At 35.4% G+C, this 12,882-nt stretch overlaps 1 protein-coding gene and 1 long non-coding RNA gene across 10 annotated transcripts in view; one reads left to right on the top strand and one right to left on the bottom strand.

The window, feature by feature from the left end:
• LOC144291523 (uncharacterized) overlaps positions 1 to 12,882 on the bottom strand; it is a 777,143-nt gene that overhangs the window by 112,155 nt on the left and 652,106 nt on the right. The gene's annotated exons all lie outside the window — the stretch shown is intronic.
• LOC144291522 (uncharacterized) overlaps positions 1 to 12,882 on the top strand; it is a 96,650-nt gene that overhangs the window by 34,593 nt on the left and 49,175 nt on the right. For 2 of the 8 annotated variants that reach the window (XR_013358827.1, XM_077861109.1), the window contains one exon: positions 8,602 to 9,881. The exons of 5 other annotated variants lie outside the window; for them this stretch is intronic. Coding sequence is in view for 1 of the 3 variants with exons in the window: in XM_077861109.1 (XP_077717235.1) it covers positions 8,602 to 8,724 (123 nt within the window). In the remaining 2 variants the exon portion in view is untranslated. Of the gene's footprint in view, positions 1 to 8,601; positions 9,882 to 12,882 lie in introns of those variants that run through there. One more of the 8 variants, XR_013358821.1, reaches the window with a different exon arrangement.

The raw sequence follows: 12,882 nt of genomic DNA, 5'->3' as shown, positions 1-12,882 counted from the left end.
TTGTGTTAATTATATAATAATCACTTTAAGTACTGGTTTTCTGAGCAGACACAAGAGACTCCAACTGGTTTTACTCCCTGATCTCCTTTGTCAAGTTACAAATATCATCAACAAAGGAAAGGTATGCTTCAGAGATTTCAGGTACAAGTGGTCATCTCACAACTGGGCCAGGTCAAAAAAGATGTCCATTGTCATCTGACCTTGAACCATCAGCAAAAAACCCATGTTTTGTTTGTGCTGTAGATCTCTATGGTGAGCTGCTTCTGTAGACGTGTATGGTTATTCTGTCTATGTCACCAGCTCTAACTGCTGAACTCCCCCCACCCGTAGACTCCATAAAAACCAGATACTAATAATAAATTTTACTATTACTACTAAACAATGTTGACAGACTAGAAATCATTTGTTCCATAGTTTCATGGTTTGGCCAAGAGTCAAGCATGCAATCAATCCAGGCCAGCTGACACACATACTTTGTAAGTGAGAATAGAACTTAGAACATGTATAATGTTTTATAAAATTCTTCTATACATTGGCACATTTAAATTTCACACTGATAAAAGGAAGGTACTATACTTTCTGTTATAATATAGAAGTGGATGTCAAATTCAAAAAAATACGATTTACTCTGAATCAAATAGCAAACAGGAGCACAGGAAATCAAACATATATCTTCAGATGTTAAGTTCAAGTTGTTTTTCTGTTTCACTAAAACTGGCACCCACATCATCTACTTTCTTCAGATTTCTCTGAAATGGCTTTAAAATATTTGATAAAATAGCACAGTTGACTATTATCTACATTTACGACCCTATTCATTTTCCTCTTTTATCCCTAGTATCTGGTGACAATTTACCCTGTAAATTATCAAAATTTTGTTTATTCCACATTTCTTTCCTCTTTAAAATGCAAATAGTTAATCTCAGGCCATCCATCAAGTCATGATCTGTACAGCTCCTCAAGACTTTATCTTTTTTTTATTATTATTCTTCCTTGAAGAGCAACTTTGGGGAGTGGAAAGAGTATGAAGTTGCCTTATCTAATAATTTCCATCTCAGGGCAGCCGCGGTGGCGCAGCGGTTTGGCGCCGCCTGCAGCCTGGGGTGTGATCCTGGAGACAGGGATGGAATCCGCATCGGGCTCCCTGCATGGAGCCTGCTTCTCCCTCTGCCTGTGTCTCTGCCTCTCTCTCTCTCTGTCTCTCTCTCTCTCTCTGTCTCTATGAATAAGTAAATAACATATTAAAAAAAATTTCCATCTCAGAGAATGCATTACCATATATACCATGTTGTGGGAACAAATTATCCAGATTTAGATGGTCGTGTAAAAAAATACAGTGAGTGAGTGTATGTGTTTTCAATTATTTTATTGATTTCTATTACTGTAGTCTTCTGCTACCAAACAGGCACTACTTTGCAAATCTTTACACTTAAATAGCTTCTAGTATGAGATCTTCATAAGTTATTCTCTGATTAATTATCTTCAAAGAATCAATACTGAATCTTTGCATCTAATTTAATTTAATTTGGCCATTATTAATTTTCCTTTCTTAGGGCTTAGCGAGATAGTAGAACATAAAGCTGTTTTGTTTGACCATTTGCTTTGAATAAAACATTAAATACCACCAACTAAAAGAAATAGCATAGGATTTAGAATTAGAAATCATGGATTTCAGTCATTCCTTTTATTTATTCATCCATTTATTTATTATCACCTTATATAATAGGTGCAAAAAGAACGGTCTGCTTGACAGAATTATATGAAGGAAGAAATGAGGTTATGAAAGCAGAATGTCTTTGGTTAAATTAAATTACACTGCTAACTTTTAGTTGCATTATTTTGTTACAAATATTTTTCTTCTTGAATAAAATACAGAATCTCCATTTTAAGATGGTAAACATGATAAAATACTCCATTTATCTCCTTCTGTCTGATAACCAATTGAAAAGATAGTAAAGAAATACATAAGCCTAATTATAAAGAGAATAGGAGAAATGACATCAATAAATGTGAGACTTGCACATATTTCTGGAAAGTATGTATCAAGTGGAGGGATGGTTAATGGGTGAAATATAGCAGCAGAAAAAAAAGTAGAAAAAGACTATTTTCCCCTTTGTCCATAATCAAGATGTTACCTGCCAAGAGTAGATAATTTAAAGACAGTGGAAATAATTTACACATTGAAAGAGAAGTAGGACCTAAAAGATCAGTAAATGAAAAAGTCTAGCCTAATCATCTTTCTCGCCATAATTTCTAACTTCTTAAGACTTACCCAGGAAATATCTTGGCATGTTCTTTTATAAAGAAATTGAATAAATCACCTTGGGATAACAAACGCAGATTTTGAGGATGTTAATGGCTGAGAATAAAGCCCTTTCATTTAGAAATTCCAAAGGCTATTCAACCAGTCTTATCTTCATACATTATCTCCTGATAGGTTCCCCTCTTGTTATTAAATATGAATAGGAGCCCAGAAATGACCAGGTATTTGAAAAATATCCTGCGTACCCATGAGGAAAATGATAGGAAAAAGTATTGACACCAGAAAAAATATATAATTCTGGAAACAGAAGGGAAAAATCCTCAAGAAGCTACAGAATTGGTTTATTTTCTTAAAATTATTGAAGTATAATTAATGTACAGTGCTATATTAGTTTCAGATGCACAATGTAGTGATTCAACAGTTCTGTGCATTACTCGGTGTTCATCGTGATAAATGTTTCTCTATCCTCTTTATTTATTTTACCTATCTCCTCATCTACCTCCCCTCTGGCAACTACCACCTTGTTCTCTGTATTTAAGGGTCCATTTGTGTTTGTTTCTCTTTTTTCTTTACTTGTTCATTTGTTTTATTTCCTAAATTGCACATGTGGGTGAAATCATATGTTATTTGTTTTTCTCTGTATGACTTATTTCACTTAGTAATTATACCTTCTAGGTCTATCCACATTGAAGCAAATAGCAATTTCCCATTATTTTTATGGCTAAGTAATATTCCATTGCATATATTCATAGCATATATATGTGTATACATATATACATACACATGTATATATATATATATATATATATATATATATATATATATATATACACCCTACATCTTTTTATACATTCACCCATGCCTCCATGGGTTGAATTCTTGGTTTCTTATTCTTCGTTTCTATTCTATTCTTGGGTTACTTCCATATCCTGGCAATTGCAAATAATACTGCAATTAACATAGGGGTACATATATCTTTTTGAATTAGTGTTTTTATTTTCTTTGGGTAAATACCCAATAGTGAAATTACTGGATAGTATGTTAATTCTATTTTTAATTCTTTGAGAAACTTCCATACTGTTTTCCATAGTAGCTGCACCAATTTGCATTCCCATCAACAGTGCATGAGAGCTCCCTGATGATTAGTGATGTGAAGAATCTTTTCATGCATCTGAGGACTAACCGAACGCCCTCTTTGGAAAAACGTCTATTCAGATCTTCTGCCCATTTTCAGTCAGATCATTTGGGGTTTTATGATGCTGAGTTATTTAAAAGATCTCTATATACTTTGGATATTAACCCCTTATCAGATATAACATTCGTCAATGTTTATAAATATTTTCTCCCATTCAATAAGTTGCCTTGTTGATGGTCTCCTTCTCTGTGCACATGCAAAAGAATGAAACTGGGCCACTTCCTTACACCATACACAAAGATACACTCAAAGGGGATTAAACACCTAAATGTGAGACCTGAAATCATAAAACTAGAGAAAAACATAGGTAATAATTCCTTTGACACCAGTTGTGGAAACATTTTTCTAAATATGTCTCCTGAGCAAAGAAATAAAAGCATCTTTAAAAAGTATTTGCTGTATGGTATGCAACAGACATAACTATTTCAAGTCCATTTTAAGGATTTCTTTTAAAGATTTTATTTAATTTATTTATTCATTCATTCGTTCATTCATTCATTCATAAGAGACACAGACATCAAGGCAGAGACATAAGCAGAGGGAGAAGCAGGTTCCCCAGAGGGAGTCTGATGTGGGACTCGATCCTGGAACCCAGGATCACGCCCTGATCAGAAGGCAGACACTCAACCGCTGAGCCACCCAGGAGTCCCTTTTTTAAGGATTTTATTTATTTATTTTTGAGAGAGAGAGAGCAAGAGAGAGCAGAGTAGGAGGGAGGGGCAGAGAGAGAAGCAGGCTCCCCTTTCTAACAGGGAGCCAGATGCAGAACTCATTCCCAGACCCTAGGATCATGACTAGAACTGAAGGAAGATGCTTAACTGACTGAGCCACCCAGGGTCCCATCAAGTCTGCTTTTGAATAACACTATTTTACCTCACAGATACTGCAAATATCTTATAACTAAGTATTCTCAGTACCTCTAACCCAACCCTTACAGTGTTGCTGTCATTCATTTCACATATATATATAAATTATAATCAAATATATATACTACTACCTTGAATTAGTATTTATTACATTAAGAATAAGAAAAATAAAATATTTTGATTTGCCGGGACACCTGGATGGCCCAGCAGTTGAGAGTCTGCCTTTGGCCCAAGGCGTGATCCCAGGTCCTGGGATCAAGTCCCACATCCGGCTCCCTACATGGAGCCTGCTTCTCCCTCTACCTGTGTCTCTGCCTCTCTCTCTGTGTCTCTCATGAATAAATAATAAAATCTTAAAAAAAAAAGATTTTGATTTGCCTTAATTTATTCCTTTTCTAACACTCTTCCTTCATTTATGCAGATCCAAGTTTCTGACCTATCATTTTCTTTCTCTCTGAAGAACATCCAACATTTTTGGCAAGCCAGTTTTACTGGTGACAAGTTCACTAGGTTTTGTTTGAAAAAGTCTTAATCTGACCTTTAGTTTTGAAGGATAACTTGCTAGATTCAGAATACCAGGTGGGTAACCTTTTTTCTTCATTAACACTTTATATTTAATACTTAAAATACTTTACCCCATTCTGTTTGCTTGCATGGTTTCTAAATTCCAATGTAATTCTTTCCCCTGTTCTTCTGTAGTTCAAGTTCATCCCTACTTCCTGTCCCTCTACCCTCTACCGTGTCTTTCAAGACTTTCTTCTTGGCTTTGATTTTCTACAATTCAAACATGATATGCCTAGGTGTAGGTTTTGTTTTTGTTTAGTTTAGTTTTGTTTGTATTTTTGTAATTATCCTGTCTGATGTACTCTCAGCTTCCTGGATCTATAGTTAATGTTACCTACTAATTTTTGAAAATTCTCAGGCATTATTAGTTCAAACATTCTTTATATTCCTTTTTCTCTTTCTGATATTCTCTCTTTCTGGTCTTTCCACTGCATGTAGGTACACCTTTCATAATTGCCCAGAGTTCGTGGATATTCTCTTCTGTGTTTTTTTTTTTTTCTTATATTTTTGTTTTGGAAGTTTCTATTGATATCTCTGTGGCAAGCTCAGTAATTCTTTTTTTGCCCAGTTTACTGATGAATCATCAAACATATATTTTTTTTAGCATTTGCTTTTAGTTTGGATGCCATTAGTTTATTATAAAAGAGAGACATGGAAATTATTTACATGATTAATAGTTTCACAACTTCACTGGAATGAGCAGCTTCACTTGATGCCATTTCAATAATGATTTGTTTCAGTCTGCATACTTTCTGTGGATGTCATCATCTCTAAATAAGAAATAATATTTGTCATCTAGAACTACTCTGGTGCCTCCGTATTCTGGTTCTGGGAGAAGAACTTTCACACTAACTGGTTGGCTCTCTCCACCTTCTTCTTCAGAGCCCAATCCAAAGTCGCTTGAAATACTTTTCCTTGAGATTTTTCTGGAAGCATAATGCCTCCTGAGGTCACAGTTCTGTCTACGCCCTTTGCCTAAACCTCGGGCAGAGAGGGGAAGAAACTTTCCTAATGCTTGTCCTGCATGACTCCAGCTTGCCAAAGTTGGTTCTCTGCTCTCAAACTGCCACAGCCCACAGCAAAGAGACCCACAGTCTGCTGCTTAAGAACATTTCCTTTTTATTCTTAGAATTTTCATCCCTTTGCTTTTATGACTCATCTGTTTTTGCATGTCACCCACTTTTTCCATTAGAGTTCATAGCATTATTAATCATAGGTATTTTAAATTTCTGATCTGATCTAACATCCTTGCCTTAAATGAATCTGGTTCTGATGGTTACATTATCTCTTCAGACTGCTTTTTTGTTTTTGTGTTTTGGTTTGTTTTTTTGTTTGTTTGTTTGTTTGTTTGCTTTTTTACCACATCTTGTATTTTTGTTGTTGTTGAAATCCAGGCATGATGTATTGGGAATAAGGAACTAAGGTTTTGTGAGGTTTTGTGTTTATCTGGTTAGGAGTTAGGTTATGTTTACTGTTTGCCTATAGGATAAGAGACTAAAATTTCCTCTAGTATTCTTTTAATATATATATATATATATATATATATATATATATATATATTTTTTTTTTTATTCATGAGAGATACACAGAGTGAGGCAGAGACATAGGCAGAGGGATAAGCAGACTCTTCGCAGGGAACCTGATGCAGGACTCAATCCCAGGACCCCGGGATCATGACCTGAGGCAAAGGCTCAACCACTGAGCCACCCAGATGCCCCTCTAATATTCTTTTTTTGTCTCCCTATTGTCTTTTGCTTTTCCTAAAGACTGCTAAAATAGAGCCTGAGGGTTACAGTAATTTTAGCTGTAATCTCCTATTATTATATAGGAGCCTTATTGATGTGAAGAGCAAGTGGGGGTAAGCATTCTATATTCTGATGATTAGGTCTATAATCCTATAATCTGATGATTAGTGTTTTAGTAAGCTTGAGAAAATTTTCCTTTCTTGATATCAAAGGCTAGGGCAGGCTAGAATTCTCCTTTCTCCATGTTGGTTAGGCACCGGTTAAACCTTAGTTGGTTAGGCTCTGGTAAATAGTTTCTCTTGAGTACAGTCCTTATTAATGAGAACAGAGATCTTTAGCCTTATTTCGAAACAATTTCTTTTTCCCTCTCCCTGCTCCCTTTTCTTCTTCACAGTAAGAAACAGGTAGGACTCCTAGAAGTAAAACTCAAAAAAGTGTGGAGGCTCCCCAAATTAGTCTACTCTTGATCTAAGCCTTCAACAATTTGTCAATTACAATGTAATATGTTGCTGATGATATTGGCTTTGGCTTTGGGCTTCTGCTCCTGGGCTTTTTTCCTCAATAAACTGTGATTCTCTGCATCTGACTGTCTCTCCAGTTTCCAGGACAGACATTTACCCTATGAGCTCAATTCTCTGACCTAAGAAGAGTTGTTGATTTTCAATTTGTTCACATTTTTTCTAGGTGTGAGGAGAGGAGCAATGACTTTTAAGTTCTGTCCATGTTGTACTAAAAACTAGAGCTTCAAGGATTGCATCTTAATTTTAAAACCTCTGCCCACAGCAATTATTTATTGCACTTCATTGTTGCAGACCTTTTGACAAAGTCAAAATAAGGATCTGGAACATTGGAAAATAAAGCAATATAAGATTAAGAAAGAAAGAAGCAAAAGATAACCACTTCCTGGCTGATTGAATATTAAACCCTCTGTATATAGTAGTAAATTCATAGAGAGGTCTTAATTTACCTACTTTACTCAAACAATAGTCATTTTTTCCTATCTTCCATTAGTTTCTTCCTGCAATATGAGTTCTTTTGTGGCCTTTATTTATAGTCATGTTGCCTGCTGTTCTCTTTATGGGCCAATTTACATCTTTTGGGAGTAGACAGGGAGGATTTCAGAATGATTTAGGAACCAGCTGGATACAGTAACTTGCCATGTTTTTTCTCTGCCTATGAAGAGAACATCTGCTAGATATGCTGAGATGGAGTGTGCTTTTGTCTTCAGATTGAATCAGAAGTCTTTCTGTATTTCTATTCTAAAAAGAAAATGTTGCAATGGTACCATTAAGAAAAAATAAAAAACAAACAACCTGTAAGTAACAATTTGCTAAGACACTATGGCAGAGTTCTGTTCTATTTTAGAGTCTTGAATGGAATATATAGTTACTGCACAAAGAGTATGGAACAAAGTGAGCTGAGTCCATGCCTGCTATGGCCTTATTTAGGTTGTTAAATCTCCTGCTAAGAAAACACAGGAAATATTAATAATCTGACCGGAACTGTCAAGGTTCACATGGCGTTCTTATGCCAAGCAGGCTTAGTGATACTTTAAGAAAAATAATCCTAAACAAGCAGGAAAGAAATATGACCATAAAATTGTTACCATTTTAAGTTCATTCTTTGAAAAATAGTATACCCATTAGCAGCTAATATAATAATTCCCAACCTTTTTGGTTATAGTATATTATTGATAAATGACTACCACTAACTTTCAATTCTGCCAAATAGTATATAAGAAATGGGCACAATTTTTTAAATACATAACTATGACACATATAGAATTCTTATTTTACACATTTAAAAATAGATCTTGATTGAACTTATTAGCCTTTGGTAACTACCATTACATTACTTCTATAGACTCCTTCCCCATACACCATCAGGTGTCAGTACCACAAATAGTCAAACATTCCCGATATTAAAGATATTCTGTTGATGATAATACCATCATGTATTTTATTTTAGAGAGAAAAAGCCCAAGCATGCAGAGAAGGGCAAAAGGGGAGGAAGAGGGAGTTATGTGACTCAGACTCAGAACGGAGCATGGAGCACGATGCAAGGCTCAACCCTAGGACCCTGAGAATATGACCTGAGTAGAATCCAAGAATCACATACTTAAATGACTGAGCCACCTGGGTGCCCCTATAATCAACATTTGTACTTTTAATTCTCTGGTTATTTTCTGGTAGTACTCTACAGGCTTCCAGTTATGGAATGAAGAAGTCACAAGAATAGTAGGCACAGCATTAGGAATACAGTCAATGATACTGTAATAGCGATACAACGGAACAAATGATAGCTACACTTGCAGTGAACACGGTGTAATGTATAAGCTTGTCAAATCTCTAAATTGTACATCTAAAACACAATGTAACATGTGTCAACTATACTCAAAAATAATAAAATGGGAATTATAAAATATATATATATAAATTACTTGTTGTCTAATGCATGTAAGTATTCATCCATTCAAGTGTCAAAATAATAAAATTATATACAAATCAATTATATGCACTAACTCAATTTTTACTTCATCTTTCCTACCTATCCTTAGTTCAGTCTCCCCTCATTCCTTCTCTGATTTACTGAAATAATCTTCTAACTAATCTTTCCAAAACCACTCTTGCCCCCTTTGATCGCTTATCCATTTAACATAATGACTAACCTTTTCCAAAAACATATTTGAACTTAGTGCCATCTGCTTAGAACACACATTGTCTTTCCATCTCTTTTCTGATAAAGACCTAAAGGGCTCACCATTGCTCATTTTTTTCCTCATCTGTCTGTCCTCAGTATCACCAAGCTTTTTTACTCTTCCTACACATTAAGCTCACACTACCAGAGGGTACTTTTCTGCCTGTTTCCATCGTATGGAACCCTCTTTTCTCACCAGTTTTTCCTTAGTTAACACCTACATATCCTCTAAGGGAGCATTTCTTGTTTCACTTCCTCCCCCTCAGCATCAGGTCAGATCTCCTACGAGACACTGTCAACTCATACCTCTTCTTCACTCAATTTACCACTATTGCCCATCACATCCTGACAAGGACATGCAAGAAACAGATGAATCTGAGTCTTGCCAGACATGTAATTGAGGAAGTCATGCATGTGCTGGAGATAATGTACTCCTGGTACGTTTTTATGTATGAGTGGACATGCACAGGCAGACATGAATTGGGAAAGGGAAAGAGAGATTGAGAGAAAGAGAAATGGAGAACTGACACCTTTCTAATTGATGACACATTTTCAAGAACTCAAAATATATATTAATGTTTGCATCAAAATGCAGATGGTGTTTATCATTGTAGTAACATGAGATATAACACATTGACTATTCATATTGTTTTATATTTGCTTTAAAAGTTAACACAGTTAATCCTCATTATTTTCAGATTCTATATTTGCAAATTCATATACATGCTAAAACTTCTTTGTAACTCCCAAATCAAAACTCACTGCACTTTCATGTCATTTCTGAACATGTGCAGAGCTATCAAAAAAATGAGTCGCCTAACATGCCCATTCTTGCCTGAAGTCAAACAAGAGAAAGACTCTGCCAGCTTGTTTTAGCTCTCATTCAGAAATGACCAGAAGAAGACAATAGGAGGCAGTACAGTACAAGAAACTCTTACTCTGAGGTCAGCTGAAGGGGTTTGAATCTCTACTCTGGGACTTGTGAGTTGGGTCGCCTCAGACAAGTAACTTAACACTGCTGAGTCCACTTTTCTCTTTTGTCAAACAAAGAAAATAATATCTACCAGAATGTGTTGATGATTTGTTATGATTTAATCATTTAAATATTCACTAATTTAATGTTGTTGGCAACTTTCTAGAACAAAACTAATATAAATGATAATCGTATATTAAAAATGAAATGTAAATTAAAATTCATAAACCTTTGAAACAAGAATTCCATAGATCACAAACTGAAAGTTAATGGTCTTAAACAAAGTCCTTAATTTAAAATCAGAAATTTATACCCATGGAGATTAAAACAATGCTCTAAAGTAATAGCTATTCCCGGAGATAAATATATGTAGAACTCAGATATGTTGGTTCTTTCAGAGTACTAAACGTTTCACAAAATTATACAGATTCTATTTCTCCATATCTCTGTCTCTGTCTCTCTCTCTCTCTTTTTTTTTTTTTTTTATAAAATGACGTCTGAAGTAAAAGTTGAATAAAGAGAGAAAGGACGTTAAAATGTCAGACCTAATATTTGATGGAAAGCTGTCTGTGGTAGTGGTTTCTTATCCTCTCAAAGTCCTCATACAAAATGGATATTTAGAATCTACCCTGAAAGGTTATTGTTGTGAAGGTCAAATAAAAGGATGATTTTATAATTTAACCCACATTTCTAAATAGTAATGGAAAAAGTCTGAGAATAATGAATATGCTGTCTATGACCCTGTTTTAAAAAAACAACCCAGGAAAAATGTTGGATTTGAACAAAATTTCAAATCTTGCAACTCGATTTGCAATATTATCAGACCTGGCAAGATTTTCTCATAAAGAAAGGGATATTATGGGCCAAAATAGTAAATTTTAATGTATAGCTATTTTTCTTTGCTTTTAATAAGCTCCCTTCAACTAGAAAGTTAATGTTCATTCACTTTCTTCCTCAGTTTTAGAAGTTATAAAGAAAACAATCTTCTAGTAAAAAGTTAAATCACATTTGATCAATTCCCCTCTATTGTGGGGCTTGACATAAGAAATCTTCCAGCACAGATTGTTACTTACTGTCTCCAAACCTATTATCTTTAGCAAAGTACATGGCTACCTACAATAAAGATCATGTTTCCCAGGCTCCTTTGCAGCTAGTTGTAGCCTCGTATTAAAATTCTGGCCACTGGTTTTGAGCAGAGGTATTATGCGGCATTTTCTCAAAGATCTCCAAAAGAAAGAGAGAAAGAGAGGGAATGAGGGAGGCAGGGAGGGAGGGAGGGAGGGAGGAAGGAAGGAAGGAAGGAAGGAAGGAAGGAAGGAAGGAAGAAAGGAAGGAAGAAAGGTAGAAGGGAGGGAGGGAGAAAGGAAAGCCAAGGCAAGACAAGGCAAACTGTTGAAAGCTGATGCAGGTTATTCACCCCTTATCCTCTCCTTCGGCTAACCTCCTTGAAAGTGGAATATGGAGACATGATCAGCTCTATGGCCATTCAAACAGTGTGATTACATAGGATCAGATGCTTAGAAGGGCCCACACTTGATTAATTGCCCTGCTGTAGCCCTTATAAAATCTTTAATTGTGCCTTCGAGCTTATGTTTTGCAAGTGAAATCCTGTGGGACAATGAAGGATGTGTTTGAGAAGAGGAGGTGTATGGAATATACGTTTCAGATGTTCACAAGTTCCTCATATATAGTATTCTCAATGCCCTGTGATGTAAAAATTTCAGTGGATGATGTGGAGGAGTTCAATGAGATGAAAATGAGTACAAGGTGAACACGGTACATGTTTAAGTTAAGTAGTAGAGTGTGCTGTCAGCTGTGAAAGACCATATTTGTATTTGAAGAACTTGCTTCAAATTTAGGAAGAAGACAGTAGTATCCTATGAAGCATGAAGAACCAGAGAACCCTTTCCTATCCTTTCTTACTGTGTCACTTCCCTGAGTTACCCAAACACTCCAACTGAAAACAATGATTTGGAAGGAAAAAGAGAAAGTAAGGTAATCTTTATTACTTTCTCCTTTCAGTTTTCCCCTCATTTATCAGTAAGATAAAGGGTAGTACAGGGCTTTGGTAGATTATGCACATATAAAAAATGAAACAAAAACATCTGAGTTAATTTTGTATAATAGTTCCACCACTCCAGATGTATGATGTGTGAAATATGAATTGTGCCTTTTGGTGACTACATATATATGACTCAAATGCTTTTATATTTGCATCTACAACTAGCACTACATAATATAAAAGTGACTGGTAAAATTCAAGTTAATAATTTAAATATTTTACTTGACTTTATTTAGAAGAACATTAAAAGCAAATAAAAACATACCTTAACAAGTGGCTTTATAGTTTAGTACCTTCCACTGCATTATTTTCCTGGTTTTTAAAAAAGGAACCCCATTTTTTAATTTTGCGCTGTGCCTCAGAAATTACATGGCTGGCTCCATGTGGAGGTGATGGTAGAAATCATTCTCATTCCATGACATTGGGGGCCAAACACTGGCAGTGGCAGAAGGAAAGCTGGAAGTAGGCTGGGTTCCATATGACTGCCAAGAATTATAAACCAGCCATGAGCTGTTCA

The sequence above is a fragment of the Canis aureus genome, chromosome 20, assembly GCF_053574225.1.
Source record: "Canis aureus isolate CA01 chromosome 20, VMU_Caureus_v.1.0, whole genome shotgun sequence".
Lineage (NCBI taxonomy): Eukaryota > Metazoa > Chordata > Mammalia > Carnivora > Canidae > Canis > Canis aureus.
The sequence above is the reverse complement of the archived record's forward strand: the minus strand, read 5'-3'. Positions and strand labels throughout refer to the sequence as shown.